At 38.8% G+C, this 20,456-nt stretch overlaps 1 protein-coding gene across 4 annotated transcripts in view; it reads right to left on the reverse strand.

The window, feature by feature from the left end:
- Nucleotides 1–332: 332 nt before the first annotated feature.
- Nucleotides 333–20,456, reverse strand: part of ncam1b (neural cell adhesion molecule 1b) — a 72,029-nt gene continuing 51,905 nt past the window's right edge. For 2 of the 4 annotated variants that reach the window (XM_053320405.1, XM_053320403.1), the window contains 11 exons: nucleotides 17,443–17,593; nucleotides 17,099–17,286; nucleotides 16,639–16,735; nucleotides 15,037–15,207; nucleotides 14,422–14,550; nucleotides 11,180–11,304; nucleotides 10,582–10,765; nucleotides 8,063–8,261; nucleotides 6,702–6,818; nucleotides 4,923–5,951; nucleotides 333–2,452 (listed from right to left, as the gene is read on the reverse strand). In XM_053320405.1, the coding sequence (XP_053176380.1) occupies nucleotides 2,332–2,452; nucleotides 4,923–5,951; nucleotides 6,702–6,818; nucleotides 8,063–8,261; nucleotides 10,582–10,765; nucleotides 11,180–11,304; nucleotides 14,422–14,550; nucleotides 15,037–15,207; nucleotides 16,639–16,735; nucleotides 17,099–17,286; nucleotides 17,443–17,593 (2,511 nt within the window). In that variant the 3' untranslated portion in view covers nucleotides 333–2,331. Of the gene's footprint in view, nucleotides 2,453–4,922; nucleotides 5,952–6,701; nucleotides 6,819–8,062; nucleotides 8,262–8,374; nucleotides 9,589–10,581; nucleotides 10,766–11,179; nucleotides 11,305–14,421; nucleotides 14,551–15,036; nucleotides 15,208–16,638; nucleotides 16,736–17,098; nucleotides 17,287–17,442; nucleotides 17,594–20,456 lie in introns of those variants that run through there. The other 2 variants (XM_053320406.1, XM_053320407.1) reach the window with 2 other exon arrangements.

The following is a 20,456-nucleotide window of genomic DNA, read 5'->3' on the forward strand; positions in this document are numbered from 1 at the left end:
TTGACATCCAAGCCTGGAAGTATTAACTTTACTCCAGCACAAACATGCCTTATGTAACACGTGTTTATTTGCCCTCCTGTCTATCTGAACAAGTAGCCCAGGGAATTTCCAGCCCCACTGTAACCTGTTTGCTCTGTAACCTTTCCTGTAAATAGTCCTGTGTCCATGACATGGCGAAAACAAAAGAGGGAACTCATAAATAAGTATGTGCTGCCATCTAGTGTCTAAAATATGTCATTACATGCTTTGAATCTAAGACAGGACAGTTCGTTTTTGAAAAAAAAGAGGAGTAATTGAGACTAATGACAAAATGGGCCAGGACAAAATTAGATTCGGAAACCATTTTTTATTCTGTAAATGGGTTAGCACTCAGACTGTACACAACAGATATTTTCTGAGTTTGACCCAATAAAACCAAAAGGAGCATCCAAAGACAAGGGAGCAGGGTGGTCTTGTAACAGTTGTGGAGTACAAGGTGAGTAAAGCTTGTTTTGTTTTTTTGTTTTTTTTTGATGCACCTTAAATCTGTTTCCAGTTCTCTTGACACTACATCTGTTATCTAAAGCTTTTAGAAAATACATTTGTTCTCCTTTTTCAGGTTGACCACCCTGCTTCCTGCCAATGGTGTCCTTAACTTATCAAGCAGTCGCTCTGGGTGTGTGCTTTTTTTAATTTTTTTTTATACAAAAGACAAAAACTGAAAAAATGAAATTCAAAAACCACATTACAGAACACTTGAATAACAACTGGGGAGAGAGAAATAAAAACAATGTGTAGTTTATGCCAGAACCAGCCCCAAAGACACTCATTAAATCAATATGAGAGCGATTTGCCCCAAACAGACACAGGCACGTCTATCTGCCCTGTAGTTATAGTTATGAAGTACTGACTGAATTCATGCCAAGGCTCAAAACACCTTCCTTCACTATAGCTGGCAATATATAGTGCTGTGACCAGAGACGGACAGTTTAATACACTACACGTGTTATAATGACCACATTAGTCCATTTATTGTACTTTTCTTCTAATAATACAATTTTTTTTTAAAAAGGTATCAGCTAAAGCTCTCACGACAAAGCTATGCAGATTATCATAGAAACTGATGACAGGACAATCTACTGACACACAAGCACAGTGCACAAGCTTGCAGGCAGGAATGGAAAATAAATCTTTGTAGTTTTTAAATAGTACAAAAACGCTTTTTAGAGTTTTATTTATTTTTTTGCTTAAAAAGCACAACTCAAAGTATGAAGCCAGACCTTTGATCTGCTTAAACGTGAGGAAGAAATGATAGCTTTCATAGTTGTTGCCCTCAAACAAATAGGTGGTGTATATTTAGCTCAAGATCAGATGACATTCGCTTGATTCACGGTTCTTCAACCCCTGGCTGAGAATCAGCAGTTCTGCTGGCATTTTTTGTCCTTCTGTGAATGTTTGTGCTCAATGAGTTGCCTTTTTTTTCTTCTTTTATTTTTTACTAAATACATTTTTAATAATGAACATTTTTAAGTAACATTGTGCTAAGGCAGTGACAGAGTATATTTGATGATATAATGAGCCAAATCAAATCTAATCGTGCACACTGTCGAGGTGTTGTTGGATTCTCTGTCACTCTTTCCTCCTGCAGCTGGCTGTGGGTTAATCCTGTATTTTAATAACCATAACAAATATGGTTATAATCCAAACACTGAACTTGGGCCTGTGTTTAATCACTGCCAGCATAACTGTGAGAGATTAAACATCCCTGTAACAGACAATAAACCTTGTAAACAGAACTTCACAACCACTTGCAGGTCATACATGCAGAACAAGCTATTTAATGGGACAAGCCCAAAAACTAAGAACTCAAACTAAAAAAATGCAAACAGTTTACATTTGAACAGTCGAACATGAAAATAAGAAAAATAATTTATATATATATGTATATATATAGATATATATATATATATAGTCTTTTTTTTGTTTTTTTACATTTCTCATAATAATCCAATGCTTGTGTGCAACCAGAATTCAAACTATAAGCACAGTAAAAGTAATTTCATATATTCACCAAGCGATCGTTATATTAAGAGATTGTTCTTAATTATCGTGACTGGTTAAATAAAACAATAAAAAAATAAAATAAATCTCTTATGAGCTAAAGATAAACTCCTCGGGTGTAGTAAACATTTCATGAATGAAACCACAGTCGTAGTGCGCTCTAACCAATCAACAAGTGTGTGTTGTTTTGAATATGTAGTTAAGGGCACTGGAAATCAAAACTCTTGCAGTGTTTCTCTCGCTGTTGCTGCTGCAAAATGTTTTGGATCAGGCTGGGGTTCCCCCGGCCCATCATGCTTTGCTCTCGTTGGTATTTGTCTGTATGACACTGTTGCGTTCTGCAGCGATCTCCGTTAGGGCGTTTGTTAATCCAGCCTCCTCCATTTTGCCTTTCTCATCAGAAAAAATGCTCCTGAAATGGAAAAGGGGGATGGAAAAGTGCAAAATTAGAAATGTGGTCATTTGTGGAAAGACAATACAAAATCAGTTTGGTTGAACATAATGTTAACCATTTATTCTCAATGACATCTTCACCCAATATGTAAGAAGACACTACATATGTAGATGTCTTCTTGCATATTTCTTCACCACCTTTACAACAGTTGGATAAAATTCAACAGACACATAATGACGTACCATATAATTCTTCCTGTATCAGACTAGCTTTTCCAATCTACACTAAACTATTTAGAAAATACTGATGAATCAGTTTAGTTCAACTTCAAAGAGACTATGATTGGACAGTTAATGAGCCCATGGTTGGTATTGTGTGATATCAACGTTCATGTTAGAGCAGTGAAGCAGTTTGTAACATCCTGCCTGCAGCTCCTCTCCTCTCCTCTCTTCAGAGCAGGAAAACACCGTCTAGCCTCTGCTTGTTTTCTTTTAGTAGAGCTGCAGAGTTGGTGAGGATTTAGGCAACACTCAGAAGCATAAAAACTACTGTCTGAGTAAGAGACAAAACATTTTTTTTATTAAAATGAAGCCCATTTCAGACATCGATTACATAACATGGCTGCCTTTACCTGTCTTAAAGTGACAGCTCTTTGTCATTCAGACAGATGTAAGTGTTCGTTACAGCTTTATTCAGACATGACAGGACCTCTGAGCCACCATGCTTATTTGATACCGGGGACCAGATGCATAAATCTGTAGATTCATGACTAAAACTGTGTGTACGCATTCTTTTTGTCACATTTATAAAAACATGTGTACTCATATGTGTATGCCTGTTTTAAAAAATCTACGTCATTGAGGAACTGGGCGCATGTCATGTGCACAAGCCCTAAACCAGCTGTTGTCATATCAGTTCGCCGCCTGCTCCTGCATTATGTACACCTGTCAATGAACCAACAGGAAAGAAGAAGTGCTGTTTCACTGATTGTGTTGCACTAGCAAACAGCTGTCATGACGTGTGACCTTACACATGGATGTGAGGCTCTTTATAACATCCACATCAATAATCAATGACATGGAAGTATAAGCCATCATTGACAGTGATAAATCGGAAATATAATCAATAATTACTTTGTTCATATCTAAACTGACTTAAAGTGTTACACAACTAAAGATAAAAAAGAATATTAACAGCAAAATAAAATGTGGACTCCTATGTAATTTAAAATAATACTAAAGTTACTCATGCAAAATCAACTAATCAGTGTTATAAATGCACCTTTTAACTGGCATTTTATAAATCTGTGTGCTGCTGGTTATCAACCTAAACAAACCTAAACAATGTTTTACTAAAATCTTCTCTCTCACCTTTTATCTCACCTCCACCTCATCACTTAACCCTCAGATCAGTTTAAAAAAAAACATATGTACACCTCGTATGCGTGAACTGTGCACATTCTGTATTTATAACTACCAGTTCATGTGTGGGAAAAAAAAGGCGTACGCATGGTTTTTGTGTGTGGCATTGTTTATGCATGTGGCCCCAGATGAACAAGAAGGAGCGGTGGCATCGCTGAGTTCAAAGTTTTACCGAGGAGGAAAATGTTTTCTATTCTCTCACAAAATCAAGTTGCATTTTAAAACTTTTGCTGCTGAAACCTCAACTAATGACTAACATCATTCATCATTTATTAGAAAGTGAATTCTGCTGCTTCTTTCATATTTGTCTGACAGTGGCCAATTATAGAATGACAATAAGTTAATTGTAAGTGTTTTTTTTCTGGATATTCAATATTTCATCATGAAGTTGCATGAGAGAAAAAATATAGAGAGGGAGACGTTTGTTGTTTTTACCCCACAACATGAAGTGCATTTTTATAGACAGATCTAACATGAGGAGTTTTTTAAATTGCCTCATTTCAGTGTTTCCTGGTTTATTGATGACAAATGATAAATTCATGCTGTTATGCTCTTTAAAAGGCAGAACAAGACATGCATTCAGTCTCTCTCTCTGTATTTAACTTGGTGCTGCTGATGCTTTAATGTTACTCAGACGGCATTAAAATCTGTGCAGTGATGGACGTTTAACAGAAATCTAACTCTGTCCAACCAAGCAGGATTGTCATTGTGACTTCTTTTAACCATATTCAGACAAGTCACAGACATGTAAAATTGCCGGCACATCTGTATAATGTCTGAAAGGGGCTCAACTATTCTTGTGATGAATTTTATAAAAGTAAAGACCCCAAAAATGGAGAGCTGTCACACACACACAAGCATAAAAACAGGACATATCACTCGTCTATCACGATCCACAACATATTACTAATTGTCCCAATGTCATTACCACAATTTACCATTACAATATTTCATATTGTGTGGTCAATGGCAAGATGCGGTGGTGAATGAATGGGCATACAAGATACACACACACACACGCACACACACACACTCACACACAGATAAACCTCTAGAGGGAGCCGTACTCATCGTTGACAGGAGGAGCAGTCTTGGCCAGAGTCTCTGATGCCTCCAGAACTGGGCCTGAGGGGGGGAGGTCTGCTCCATCACCGTTGGGCAGAGAGGGGGCAGAGGGTGGACTCGCTAAGCTAATGAGGAATTCGGTGGGCAGAGAGGTTCTGTCTGTGCAGTTAGTCAGCTCTAAATTGAAATCATTTTTGGGCCCCGTGTTAGTGCCTAGGAAGTCGTACTTGTCTGACGGGAGGTTATTCGAGAGCGGTGACTCAAAACTAGCAATGGCAGGAGATGAAAAAAAAGGGGTGGCAGGTAGAGGAGAGGGGATGCCTGCCACTAGAGGAGTAGTATCTTTGGCAGTAGGTATGTTTGTGTCCATAGTTTGGTCAGCAGGTTTGTTAATATCAAAGGCAGTATGGCTGAGATATGGGGCAGTGGTTTTTAAATCATGGTCTAGTTTTGGTGTGGCAGTGGTTGCTATAGTGGAGGCAGTTTGTGCTGGTGTCCCAATGTGTAAGGCTGCAGTGTCTGGCTGCGTGGGAAGCTTGGTGACCGGCGGGCTCGGGGCATGTTTCTTGGTGGTTACAGTGGGGGAGGGAACGGGGGAAGATGCAGCGAGTGGTGATACAGGGGGGCTACCTTTAGCTTTCAAAGCTGCGAGTTTAGGAGAGTGTCTACGTTTAGGTGGTATTGGTGTCCCAGATTTTTGAGATTCAGTCTGTTCAGGAGAGGAAATTTTCTCCTGCTCTTCCGGGGAGTTACTTCCTCTTTGTTCTACTAACGGGGCCATTTTAGCTTCGACGGCGGAGGTGGAGATGAGGGGAGTCGGCGGGGCCGTGTTTGACTCTGGGGTCGGCGCTGGGGCCGATATGGGGGTAGGTGAGGGGTCGTTGGCCGGGGTAGACAGGCTACAAGTGAGGGTAGTGGTCTCGCTAGAGGGGCTGTCCTGAGCGGGGTCAATTGTTGCAGTGGCTGTGTCAGAGTTGGTGGCTACGGAGGAGAGGGTGTCCAGTGCCAGAGCAGCAGTGTAAGCCGCCAGCCTGAGAGAAGCAGGGAGAGAACAGAGACACACAGACTAGACACCAGGGTGACTGTGACAGAGGAAGGGTGGCTCGGACGAGCATGCAGAGGGATTAGTTGGATTTAAAAATTCACACAAACAGACAAAGCAACTAAAAAACAGCAACTATTAAGCCTAGTGAGAAAAAGAGAAAGAAAATAGGGCGTCATGCTGTGAGTGAAGGATACATCCCATACACACACCAACATGGAGTACACTGACTAGGAAAACTAATGTACTATAAAGCACCAGTCTTCCTGCAGAAAACTACAGCACCACGCAGAACCACCTATAAGGGTTAAACAGTACCAGTGACAATCTTGTGTAATCTAATATTTCCAGGCTGCTGATATGAGAGATGGCTTGCTGAGGTTGTCAAATGACTTTATATGAGTTGACCACACTCAAGAGGACAAAAGTCTTTCTGTGTCTTTGACTGGTATTGCTTCAACCTTGATATAATGAGACAAAAAATCTCCAAAGGCTGGAGAGTAAACACAAAGTGCAGTAATCCCTCTGAAAGGGAATAAAAACAGAAAGCAACACAGTTCAGTGGACTCCACTCAAGAATGACCTGAACTTTTCAAATAAATCAAATTAGTGTTCAACTGAGGGTCAAATTTGGTCCTGTTGAAAAACACGGTAATTATTCTTTGAAGTGGAGTGCAAAGTACAACAGCTAAAAAGACTTGAGCAGTAAAAGAAGTGCTGTATGCCAGCGTTCACTCACTCTGGCTCTGTGAGAGGTGTGGTTTCACTGGGCTCTGTCGGTCCTGCTGCGTTATGATTGGCTGTGCACTCATCCTCTGTTCTGACTTCCACTATTGGCTCTTTGGACTCATCATTCCTGCAGGACAGAGACACAAATATCATAAATAGTATAATGGCAACGGATCAAATGATCTCTCTCTCTGACATGGTGTGCAATAAGAGAAAGTGATATAGACACAGAAGAGTAGACAACATTTCATCCCAATCACAGTCTGAATATTAAAAGCTCACTCGTGTGTATTTTAGTGAATTGTAGCAGAAATCAATGCAGCTCCCCACTCAAATTGATTATTGTGCACACAAGGGCATTTGTTCCAATGCTTCACTTAAACCCAGCATCTTTCATTTTTCAAGTGAAGGAGAAATTCCCTCTTAAAACTAAAACATCTCATTTATGGGACCATTTTATTGATTTGTGTATTTGTGGATACTGGCAGAGCCGACTATAATGCACTGCAGTTACACAAAGCACAAATCTGTTTGTCTTGATTGAAACCCTTCATCAGTTATCGCTTGCTCTCCTCACCTAAACAGAAATCTTGGGTTAGCAAAAAAAATTACAACCTAAAAAAGATATTTATTTAGGTTGTAAGACCTTCTGAAAATATCTTAAGTCACTTAATAAAGTAGAAGCTTGTCCAATTAGGCAACATGTAAACAACAAAAAGATAAATTAAACACAACTTGAGCAGTCTGAGCAGATGCAACATCACAGATTGAGTACTCGTCATGGTGCAAAGATTACCATATGGTGTTTTTTACTAAAATGATTTGCCAAAGTCTACAAAAAAAACCTATTATATCATTCTCTTTTCAAATTGCAAATATTTAAACTTGGATTAATATGCTTATCAAGCTCATAACATGATTATCATATAAAGTTAATATGGTGAACATGTCAACAAACGGTATTTATACATCCAGAAGATACAGAGCATTTAAATTAAGTCATATTTCAGTCTGTGAAGCGAATGCAAGTCCAACTTTTGAACTCTGCCAACTCCTGATGGAAATGTCTCTCTCTTCAGCTCCACTAAACTCACCAGCTTTGTGTGTTGTTTTTTAAACTCAAATATTGTCATATTACCGTATAACCATCTAACATGTCAGGATGATAAGTAAAAATAGATACTGTCTGTAAAGCCCAAAACAATGAGCTGAAAGACGCTATGAATTTGGGCTGAGAGCTGCCGAGTCGGGTGATAACTGTCTGTATGTTTGTCACTGCAAGCATGCCCCCTCTGACACATTACTCACAGTCATCTGATACATTTTTAATGAAGATATATTGATCAGAGCAGTGTAGTCTCTGATACTTACATGAAGATGGTCTTGCCCTCTTCTATGTTGTGTCCTTTGGTCCCCGTGCCTGACTTGCCACAGAGGCACATGATGAGGCCACATTTGTTGACAAAGTAACAGGTGACATCCACGGCCAGCAGCAGGAGTATAAACCCTACAACAAGGATCCCCGCCCAGAGCATGGTGCCCATGGGGAGCGCTGACTCTTCACCCACATCTGCCAGACAGGAGACAAGAGACGAAGCGCTGAACAACTGTAGCAAGACAAAAGTTTAATAGAGACGACCACAAACAACTAAATCAAATGCTACGGTAACTACAAATAGTTTCATAAAATAGAAACTACTCACCTGCGATGAGCACTGACACGTTCTAGTAGTTTGAGAGGAAATTTAAATGCAGTGTATTTGACCTGTGTTCAATCATCTATATGTATTTCATTTCAAATATCAGGCATGTCAAGGAATTTGTATGCAACCCACTCACTGTCCTTAAAAAAATCCAAAACATTGAATTATATACAACCCGTTTATTTGGTATTAGAAATAAGAGCAAACCAAAGCTTACAATATTTTGCGAGTTACCCAGAAATTATATTTTGCAGAGGAAACAAAAACAAAAAACGTGCAGCTTTTTAAAATATCACAAAATGCTGTGATGCATCTTCAGTGTTTGTCTAAAAATCCCTTTTTAATTATAGTTGAATGCAGAACTTTCTAAAAAAAAAAAAAAAAAAAAGCCCTTTTTTATAGATAAATTCAACTCTTTTAGATACCAACAATGCTAGAGAATCAAACACAGCCGAGTAAAGCACCCTCCAATTATAAATGTAGAAAACATAGTTAGATTTTTTTTTTTTGAAAGACATTGGATACACATTTACACGCACAAAAAATATCTGGACATTTATCTTAGTAATAACTAAGAAGTTTCATTATACCGATATAATTACAAACACTTTTCAGTTAGATGTTTCTGTTCTCAATAATGTAAACGTTAATGTTGTAACTCTGTATACATGATTTTGTGAGCAGTGTAACAATATAATACAATGTTTATGTAAACAAACATGTCCAGCACTCCAGAAATCACTCTGTATTCTATGTAAAATACTATATTTCTTTTTAATATAACCTCATTTCATTTCAACTATAGTTCATTACTGTAAACTGGTATTCTTCTCTGTCTAGTGCTGATGACTGGCTGTGCTAATGCTGAGCAGAGTAAATCTGTGGGAGACGGAGGATTTTCACTGCCTTTGGTTCAGCGCGTCTGTCTGGTCTGTTCTGAAGCTACACAGCACCCTTTTCTCACCCATAACAGAGACACGTCTGTCATGGACAAAGTCTGTTTTTTAAGGAGTGAAAGCGTCCAGAGAGACAGCCATGCCAGAGAAAGGCGAGCTCTCCTCTACGGTTATGTGCGAATTCCTCCCCCGCCCCCCCTTTACCCCTGCCTGCGAAACTATGAGAGCAGGAATACAGTGATGAGGGACAAGATGAGTGATGCCAAAGTGCATGTCACAGATGAACAGCCCTGAGTGGCTGGATGGGGGGGGACAGCACAACCCCGATCACACCAAAATGCACACAGGTCGGGACGGAAATGTTCACGTGGTCCATCACACCAATGTCCAGGACCAGGCAAGAGAGCAGGAACATTGAGAGGATAAAGAGAAAGGGACAGAATACAGGACGAGAGGTGGGAGGGAGGGGGGAGAATGAAGGGAAACAAAGAGGAAAACAAGAGAAGGGTGGGGAAAAACAGAGGAAAAGAGAAAGTGAAAATGTGTTTGAAAACCAAAAGTGAAAAAAAAAGAACAGATTTTTCATATCGAGGGAGAAAAAAAAAATACAGCAACACATCAAAGCAAAAGCACAGCACAGAGGGGGGAAAAACTCCACCATGTTGACTAGATGGTGACTCAGTGGTGGGTGAGTGGGAAATGCTTAGATAGGAAAATGAATTAGAAAATTAAAGCAAAAGGAAGACGGTTTGCTACGATGTTTAAGCAAAGCACTCTGTAGTGTGTAGTATCACCTAAAGGGTATCTGACAAGCTGTATGGTTTTTCAACGCTTAGTTTAAAAAAAAAACTAAAAAAAACTTCAGCTTCAGTCAAAACCTTGAGGTACAAGTTAATCAATGGTTATCAAGGCTGCTTCCACACAGGCACATAACTTCTATTTTAACAGTAAACAAAGCTAAAGAAAACGGCAATCATTCACAGGAAATCATTTCATCCTCTGTGGAAACTGCCTGTCCCAGTTCTGCGAGAGCAAACTCAAGCTCATTTAGCAAGGGCTGTCAAAACTTTAAAGTGAGAAAATTCAGCCGGAAAATCATTTTTGGCTCATCGCTGTCCAGGAAATCTTTTTTTTTTTTTTTCCCTCCTGTAGATTTATTTAGTTGTCAGTCACCTTTCAGAGCTCGAGAGGTAAAAATAGACCGTGACGTTCTGGTTGTGAGCTTTGAGTTTGGCTACTCCGTTTTCTGGCTTTTTAGTTTGCAGTGTGAGTGACCTGAGGGGAGGGGTACCTGGGATGGCTGCTTCTGGCTGTGTGGACGTCCTGAAGGACATGGTTGCTGGCTTGGACTTGCCCTTCTGATTCTCTGCCACCACGAAGACATTGTACTCTGTGTCCCACTCCAACCCGCTCAGAAACACATACTCGCTGTCACTGGGCAACCGGATTTCTGGTTTCCAGTCTGGCGCTTGTATCTAAAGACACAGACACATTTATGTGAATATGAAATTAGACTACAACTTAACTTTTACATGAAGATAATGTTTTTTATCAGAATTATGTAGCTTTTGTTTTTAGAATCACCATTAGGACTGCTACTAACAATCATATTCATTACAGCCAATTAATGATTAACTGTTTAGCCTAAAACTGTCACAAAATACTAATCAAGTGATGTCTTCAAATGTCTTGTTTCATCCAAGCAATGAAAACCAAAAGATCAAAAAGATCAGAACAAGCAAATGTTCATTTTTGAGACGCTAGAAGCACATCACTTTTGGCATTTTTGCTTAAAAAAATTACATAAATGATTTATAATCACTAAGATAGTTTTTGATTAGTTTTCTGTCGGCTCTTTCTATCGTGTCAGCTATAATCGTCATACTCACTGGCTTATAACGGACAAGATAATGTAAAATGGGCGAGCCGCCGTCATCCTGCTTGATCCAGCTGACTTTGAGGGAGTTGCCTTTCGGTTGAAGTGCTCCTTCAAGCTTAGGAGGATTGGGATTTCCTGCAGGCACACAAGAGCAATCAGAGGTTGTTTAAAGACTCGTTTAAACGATGCAGAGAGCTAGCGGGTTAATTTATCAGGAGAAGCAGAGGCTGTTCTGTGAGTTCACCTTTAGAATTGTAAAACGAAAAGGGAAAAAAAAACTTGATTAGAAATTAAAGTAAAAGTCCACAGTTTGAAACTTGCTCAAGATGGTCAAGTCGGACTAATTACCAAACGTCACAGTTACATGCTCATCTGATTCAGTCTGTGAGTTACTGAGTGAAATTCAGTTGGCATAAAAACTGCTGACCGACATTGTCTGTGTCACTTTGGGCAAACAGTTATTTTTCATTGACTCAAAACTTAACTGCATAACAAACAGGTCTGCCTGCAAAGATCACACTTAACATTCAACAAAGAACAGGTGGACAATGAGGTTCAGTGTCAGATGACTTGCTCTAGAAATGATGTGTGACAAAAGTTAATCAGATGGTAAGAAGAACAAGGATTTGCATTTTGTGGTTATTGTTATATATTCTGACTTGTGGTATTTCTTGCCTTCATAAACCTGATTAAACTGGTCCTCGCCTGAAATGAACTCCTGCCAAGATTAAACATGATGAACATTATGGAAGATACAATGCATAAGGTTAGCTGTCGCTCTCAGCATGAATACTTAAAGCTCTTGATTGACAACCAGAGCAGACTGCTGGAAGGAGCAGTATTTTGCAGGTAGGTGGGAGGACATTGATTATGATTCTTTTGTGATTAAAGGAAACTGAGTTTATTACACACTTGATTTATAGAAACATATCCTAGAAGCAAGAGGGGTGACATCTATCAGGTAGTCAGCTATCAATACTATCCAAGTGATGGTGATATTAAACACAGACTGACTGTTCTGTATTACCATCAGGACAGCTCTGGCCCTCTCTCATTCACGCTGCTGAAGCAAATGTCTACATGACTGATTAATAGGTTTGAGGTAGATGACTATTACGTGGCTGCATATAAGCAATTAACGTGGTGTTAATTAGTGGGATTCTCTGATTAAAGTTAGGAATCTTCTTTCAAATATCTGCAACATCAAGTTACCTTCTGCAGAGCGGAGGGGATCATCAGCACCATGCAAGACAAATAACAGGCACATGAATTGCACACATGTGAGTGGTTGAAAGGAAAGGGGAAGATGGATGTGAAAAAATACGAGAGACAACAAAGCACACATATGAGTATGGGAGGAACAAAAATGGCATGGAGGCAAACTAAAACATCACATAAAAGCTTATTATACTATTAAACATGAGCCAAGCACAGATGGATTTCTTCTGTGTACATTACTACTTGAAAAGGGCAGCAGACATCTCACAGCTTCATCTTCTTGACATTAGAGACTTTTTAATTTACAAGGCAACTGATTAATCAATGCTTATGGGCCTAATCCAAATCTAAACTTTCCCCAAATTACACCAAAGGGGAATGTGCAGCTTTTGAAACGCAGAAAATGTGACTTTGATTCATCATACTGTTATTTAAGCCAATTAATTTACAAGCTGCAAATCACATTGATATTAATATTTATAATTGTATAAATCTACAGGTAACAAACACGGGGGAGTTTGCATTGATGATCAGGCCACACAAGGTCACAGCTTCTAGACAAAAACAATATACACATTTTGCTAAGCTGTAAAGTTACTACAAATGCAACTAATTAGCAGAGGTGATGAGGGTTATCCTGCGGGGATAGAAAACTCTACAGCAGGAAAAACTAATCGTCATCCTCACTACAGAACAAACCTGTGTCTTCAGAGAAAAAATGAAAAATTCCATCTAGGGACATAAAAGAAAAGTTATCAGGCAATCAGCATCAGTTGTCTGTACAAATGACTGCCTGGATCTCTGTAATAACATTTCACTGAGTTCAGCAAGAATCATTTCTGCCAAGACTGCACCAGAAAAGCAAGAGGGGGAAAAACATTTTACTTAATAATGGCTGCATTTATGATTAGGATGAGATAGAGCCAAGTGTACGTGAAACAGAAACACTGCTTTCAAGAAGGCAGCCCGAAGTGAAAATCATTTAAAAATTATATTTCATGGAAACATTGCTGCAAAATTTAATCTAGTTATTCTAATTAGACAGACATCAAACATTATTTCTTCAGTGTGAGACTTTTAAAAATAAATAAATCATTTTTAATATCAAAACAGATTTATTGACGTTGCCGTGGCTTTAATTTTGATCATGAGCGTGATTATGTTATGAATCCTAAACAGTCGAGACAGTCAGAGCAAAGAGAAATGAGGCACTTACTTTTGTGGCCTGATGGACACAACAGATTGAGCAAATGGAAAAAAATGGATGATTAAAATGATAAAATGAAAATATGCGGAGATGATAATAAGCATGAAGACTGAATCATGTCAAACAATAACAATAGGATCATTTTTGAGTCGACAGGCACATTGAAGCCAACAGGGGGTAGCAGCGTCTCCTAAAACAGACATCACCGACCAACAGAGGGAGCTAAAAACTAAACAATAAAATCAAGACTCACTGCAAGCGTCTCTTTTATAGAAGCAAGAAATCCCTTTCATATTCAAATTCATGGTTTTGCAAGCACATTATGACATAATGAGCCTAATAAATAACTGTGAAACGGTGGATTTTAAATGGTCGTGCAATTGGATCCAGTGTGTGCTGAAATGAGGGTCTAATTTGAAATGTAAAATAGCAAGATGCTGTTAAACCAAATGTACTTAATGACAAAAATGTTTCCTGAATTCTTAGAAAGGTCCATTCATGGAAAAACTAAATCAACAGAACAAAGAGGTCAGTGAGTCAGTTCCTGTTGTCAGTATTACTCCCAGACAGACAAAAAGAACTTGACAAAAGACAGGCTGAGACTGCCAGAAGCTTTCGTGACATCGTCCAAACAGCTTCTGTGCCGACTTGAGTGTTGTTGTCCTGCAACTGAGTAACTCTACAACTCTCCGATTAGTTTTTATGGATCAGTGATGGACAAGCACTTCTGACTCCAAGAGATAGAGGAAAAGGTTTTTGTGTAAGCTTAAAAGAGGGTGATAAAAGCTCTACTGTGAGCAGTGAACTCTGCGACATGGGAAACTTACGGACGGGCTCGGTCTTGAAGAACTCAGCGGGGCTGCTTTCACCTTCACCCTTGCCGTTGATGGCTGACATCTTCACTTCGTAGCCGGTCTCTGGCTTCAGGCCTGTGATTGTCGTCTCGCCGATGGAGCCTGTTACAATATCAGAGACAGTGCAATCCCTGTTGAGAACACCTTCATAATTTTGATGAGCAGTAAAACAAACACGTCTCCTGTTCCAACAATACATGCATAATTAATCTCATCAGGTAAACACTGATTAGACTAACTCTGATTTCATTTCAACAATGTTTAAACAACAGATTAATCTATTTAGAGATGGTCTAAAAGGTCTAAAACCAGACACACAGAAACAACAGTTGTCAGCTGTTTCCCAGTCATCATCATACAGTGTTAATCTGAATGTGGCTGTAATCACATATATTATTTAAGGATTGGGATTATTTTCTATATCAAATGATTTGACTAATTTCTTATCTCTTGTGTAACCCCATATAACAAAAGTGTTAAAATGTGTATTAATCACCGTAATTTCAACTTTTAGTGAATTTAAGTAAGTTAAAAAAACTATTTTTTTGTTGCCCGAAAGTTTCAGTTTCCGTTTACTTGTTGTCGTACCATCTTCAACTTCAAAGACTTTATGCGTCCAGTGGCCCCGGCCATGCATCCTCCACTCAGCTTTGTATCTCAGGATAGGAACACCTCCGGTGGATTCGGGCTCCTCAAACTGCATCTGTGCTGTCGTTGAGAAAGGTCTCACCTCACTGATGGATGGAGATGATGGCACCTCTGATAAAGGGAAGAAGTGAAATGTGACAAAAACTGTAAAATTGCAGCATACCGACACGTTCAGAATCTATTGTTTCATTATAATAAGAGACTGAGCTCACAGCCCCTAATAGTATGAAAATGCATTTCAACACAGTTAATTCTTTGGAGGGAATCTATGCTTTGTGACACTAATGCTGTTTTTCTATCTTAAAACGATGCATACTCCTGACATTATTTCACAAAATAAGACTGAATGTTGGATTTAAACACAGATATGACTGAATGGTTGAAGTATCAGCTGACTCCTCCAATACAGAACAGTGAACAGCTTTGGACTCAAAGAGCAAAAACTTTGAGAGATTTTGATACTAATAAAGTTTTGAATTTAAATGGACTCAAACACCTCGCAGTCATCCAAGCACAACTTCAGGTTTCAACATAATGGATACATCCTAAAATTGTGGCCAACCTGTTACTGAAAAAATAAAAACTGAGCAGACTGCGCCTGTAAATTCTGGATTTGTGTAGATTACCGGTATATATTGAACCTACAGTGTACTCAATTAATTCATGATTAAGTTTTCCTTTACATTCCCCTCATAATGATTAAGAATCAAAACAACCTTGTTTTGGTTCACATACTCCCATCTTTTAGAGAAAATTACATTTAAACTACTAAACCTACTGAGCTCAACAATACACGAGTCCCGGTGGCTGTTAATAAATTCACATGCTCTGGTGTGAGCACAGTTTTAAATGAAGGCATACTGTAATTACTGTGGTTGCCCATGTTGTGCTCTGAGTGAAGAATGTGGTGTTTTCACTTCATTTACCTCAGATTGTGGCTTAAGAGTGGCATTATCTCTCTGCTCTCTGTTCCATTTGTCTAATGTTGTGGTGAGTATACAGTCTCTAGTATTCGCTGCTGCTAAGAAGATGTTATAATAAAATCATGTAACTGTTTTAAATAGTCTTTTACCTAAAACACATGGAAAACACAGACAAATTCATGCACAATATTATTGTTTGCAGTTTTTTCAACTGCACCAAAATAAATCTTTAGGGCTATTGTATTGTATAAACAAACAGAGGGAAGAGACATTTCATCTTAATTTAACATCTAATCAAAAACTGCTGTGTAATCTCATTGTTTGTTAAATGTTTTGGTCTAATGTGTGTTTTGAATATGAAAAATCTGTTTTTGTAGCCAGGAAAAAAGTCTCTTTCATTCATTTAAATTGAATTTATGTGCTTCAATGAAATATCATAACTATATATCATTCATTTATCACTAATAAGCTGTGTTTGAAAACATATTCGAAAATGTATGCACTATAAAAAAGACATCAATAGCCATTCGATTCATTTCAATGTTGCTGAAACATCAGACACACACACACTGTAGATGCAGAACAGCACAGCACTGTGAATCACTGCATGATGACTGACCGGCTTGAATGAGGATTAACTCCTTGGACTCTGTGCCCATCTCATTTGAAGCAGTGCAGTTATAGCTCCCAAAGTCATTTTCAGACTCAGGGGTTATCTAGGGGAGGAGAAAAAATAAAAATAAAGCAGAAAACATAAGAAGGGCAGTGTTCCAAAACAGATGAACAAACATGTGTGTCAACCACTCTGAAAGTGACCCTTTTGTTTGTCCATTAGAGTAGCCTATTTTTATTTCTTGCTGTGAGCTTTCCTGGCACTGAATTATTAATCAGATTTTTTTTCCACAATAGTGCTGAAAAGAAACCCTTCTCTTCAAGTCTAATATCAAGAAATCTTGATGACACAGAGTGTGTGTATGTGTGTGTGTGTGTGTATGTGTGTGCACGTGAATGAACTCTGTAATGTGCACATTTATTTTATAGACTGTAAATCATGGTTTGACGCATATGTGTATGTTTACCTGCATGTAGCTGGCTAATGGAGATCTGAAGATCTTGATATTGGTTGTATTTGAGTTGGGTAGCTGAAGTCCATCTCTCAGCCACACAATAGACACTTCACTGGGATGGGCTTTGACCTCACAGCTCATATTGACAGCATTTCCTTCCCAGGTATACACTGCCACTGCACCGTGGATCTTAGGGGGATCTAGAGGGAAAAAATGCAACTTCTTTCCAAACCATTTTAGATTTGGTGATTGTAACACTATCTCATAACCTTTTGACCTTAGTAAGTAAGGTGGATGACATACTGCTGTTGTAATATAGCATATATATTTATATTAAGAGGGACAGAAATACTTACAGCGGACCTCCAGGTATGCTGACTGCTCATCCTCTCCAATGGCACTACGTGCTGAGCAGAGGTACTGGCCAGCGTCAGTATACTTGACATACTTCAGAGTGAGGGAGGACACACGAGCATCACTCCTCACCACCACATTTCCATCCGGACTCTAAATGAGCAGAAAAAGACTTGGTTTAGGGGAAAATGGAAATAACATTCATTATTTTCTGTAGCCATATTGCACATTTACATAAACAATGCACAAGACGGCGAAACCTGAAAAAAAAAGAGCTTAAGAAAGCCTGCCTTTCATGAGCAGTATAAACATTAATGAAAAAGGCACACTCTGCTCTGTAAGGACGTGGAAACATAAGGACACAGTTGACAGTGCAGGGGAGCTTATCAATAATTGATGACAGAAGGCACTGGAAACCATCGAGAGCTTTTCACATGGAGGGCTTAGCAACTTATGAAATATGCTGATGCATGACGCTAGACAGCAGAGCATTACCTGACATGACACGCATGTACTTTTACACTGATGGCACTCAGAGTTTCGTGTCATATTTTTGTAAAATTACATTTCGAGTTTGTCATGGATATGAACCCACATGCAGCACATGCCCCAGTTTCTGTGATGAGGAGCACATGTCAAGTCAGCTAGCATTTGAAACCAAGGAAATAACAGACAGCTGGCTAATGAGATGTGTAAATGACCTTCCCACTCTACAGGTACCTGGTTTCATTAACTTGATATGTAGAGTTACAACATCCTCCAATTCTGTGTGGTGGTTTGTATGTCATGTGACACTAAACTGTCAGGGTGTTACATTTCAGACAAACAGAATTTCTCCACCAGGATATTACAAATCAAAACATTTATTAATTTCCCATCACTGAAGATTTGGGTGATGAATACCTAAACACTTTCATTAGGCTGATAATGATAGAAAATTTCACCCGTATTCTAGACAATTCTCATCATTTCCTCTCAGTATCACAAACTCAGTAAGTCTCAAAATAATTTAAATTTTGTAGCTTAATATATGGATTTGGGACATGCAAGTGTTATTATACAGCAGTCTTTTATACAGTAAGCTTTGGTGTTTTTTTGCGAATTGTTCCTTTTATAAGGTGCTGCAGAACTGAATATCTAAGCACCTCTTTTGGTAGCTTGCGTGGCTTTAAGCCAAGCTGCAGGCAAAACAATGGCACGGATGCTTTTACACATATTGAATTAGGGCCCAGTCTGGGCAGCCATGTAAGAGAAACCCTTGTTAGTTTGTATTCAAATTCAACAGACAAAGCATGTCTGGGGCATTCATTATGCATAACGGGTAGCAGGACCAGGGAGACACTTACATAACACACTACCCTTTTATTTTGACCCCTGTGCAGAAAATATTCTCTCTCGACCCCTGGATTACTGCTTCTGGCTCCTGCAGCTGTGCAACATGCCACACATTGTAAGCCATGACGTCCAAATTAGTCCATCACATTTAATATTGATTATTAAATGTACAATGTTGGACGGCAGCTACTCAACTCCATATATGAAGCCCCTGATGAATATTATTATCTAGCAGGGGGGAAAAAATTGTTCAACGCAATCCAATGCAATATTGCAGTTCGTTAATGTTTCATAATGATGGATTTTCAGAATAATGCATAATACATTTATTCACACATACTGTGTGAGTGGTACAAAAACACTTAACATGCCTCTGTGAAAAGCAGGTATAAAACAGATGCAGGGAGAAAACATAAGAGAATAAGAGACAGGAGACTGTTCCTCATAAGCTCCTCTAATAAATCAAACCAAACTGACAGCAGAGCTCTCAAACAGCTTCTTCAGCAGCGGAGAGAAACACTGCTGGAACATCGGAGCATAAAACTGAGAAGACACTGAGGACATGTTAAACTCATGTCTAACCAAATCTTAACTGGCCCAGCATACAAATGTACCTTTGCCTGAATGTACCTTAACTTCCACAGCTTGTCAAATGAACACTCAGCTGCCCATGCATTCACAACAAACATGCTCAGCATGCTCATATTCCTCTCCTGTGCAGTTTATAATGTATCCTGCAGAGACACACTGATCAATTCAGAGTGCAGGTGGACCTTCACACCATATCATTATGTCAGAGAGTGAAAATGATTATTGCCAGCTCCATTAATGTAAACCAATCCATTCACACTCTGCAACCACAAATGTGCTGCAAATATACTGCTCAGATGAAATGTTTATGCTTTCCTGTGTATGTTCTCCCGTTCTGGGGAATAGTATCTCCTGCACGGGATTATCTGTATTCTTATTGAAAAACTGAGACACTTAGGGAACTAATGTATCATGCACTGTTTGGGTTTTGTAACAGTAGGATCAAATAAAAATAATAATCCAAATGTTGTTAAAATGATATATTTTACCCATAAACTCACAGGAAACATGTTTAGCAAACATAAGCGATACATTCCAAATGACTCCAAAAGCTTATTATTGCTGGTACACAAAAATGATGGTGCAACCATGTGCAAATCACACTTTACACTAGCACCGATTTATTGGTCGAACATCGGTATCAACCAGTATTCGTCTCGTTGACTCCCGTGGGCCTTTCAACAATTACAGATGACAGCAGAAGTGAAAGAAAACGTTGGCTATGTGGGAGTACGTCAGTGTCTCATCAGCCATCTGTTGTTTTATTATCTAAAAAGCAGACTTATGATGCACGTACTCATAGAACTGGAGTTATGACTTACTGTTTACCTGAAAGCTAATTTTTAAAAAATGGAGGGAACTAGAAACCAAGAAAGCACAAATCACTGCCAGCAAAACTCAGTCCTTGATAACCACAGCACTTGAGAAACATTTAATTTGTCTCAAAAAAAGTAGTGAAAACTTCTTCTCATAGAGTAGGTAGTTATTCGCAGGCTAAGAAGGCTTTTGACAAAAATAATCTTATCTTGTGAAAGAAGACTATATTAAAGGTTTTTTTCATAAACTAGTTTGATTGAACTTGTACTCATTC

This window comes from Scomber japonicus, chromosome 6 (genome assembly GCF_027409825.1).
Source record: "Scomber japonicus isolate fScoJap1 chromosome 6, fScoJap1.pri, whole genome shotgun sequence".
Lineage (NCBI taxonomy): Eukaryota > Metazoa > Chordata > Actinopteri > Scombriformes > Scombridae > Scomber > Scomber japonicus.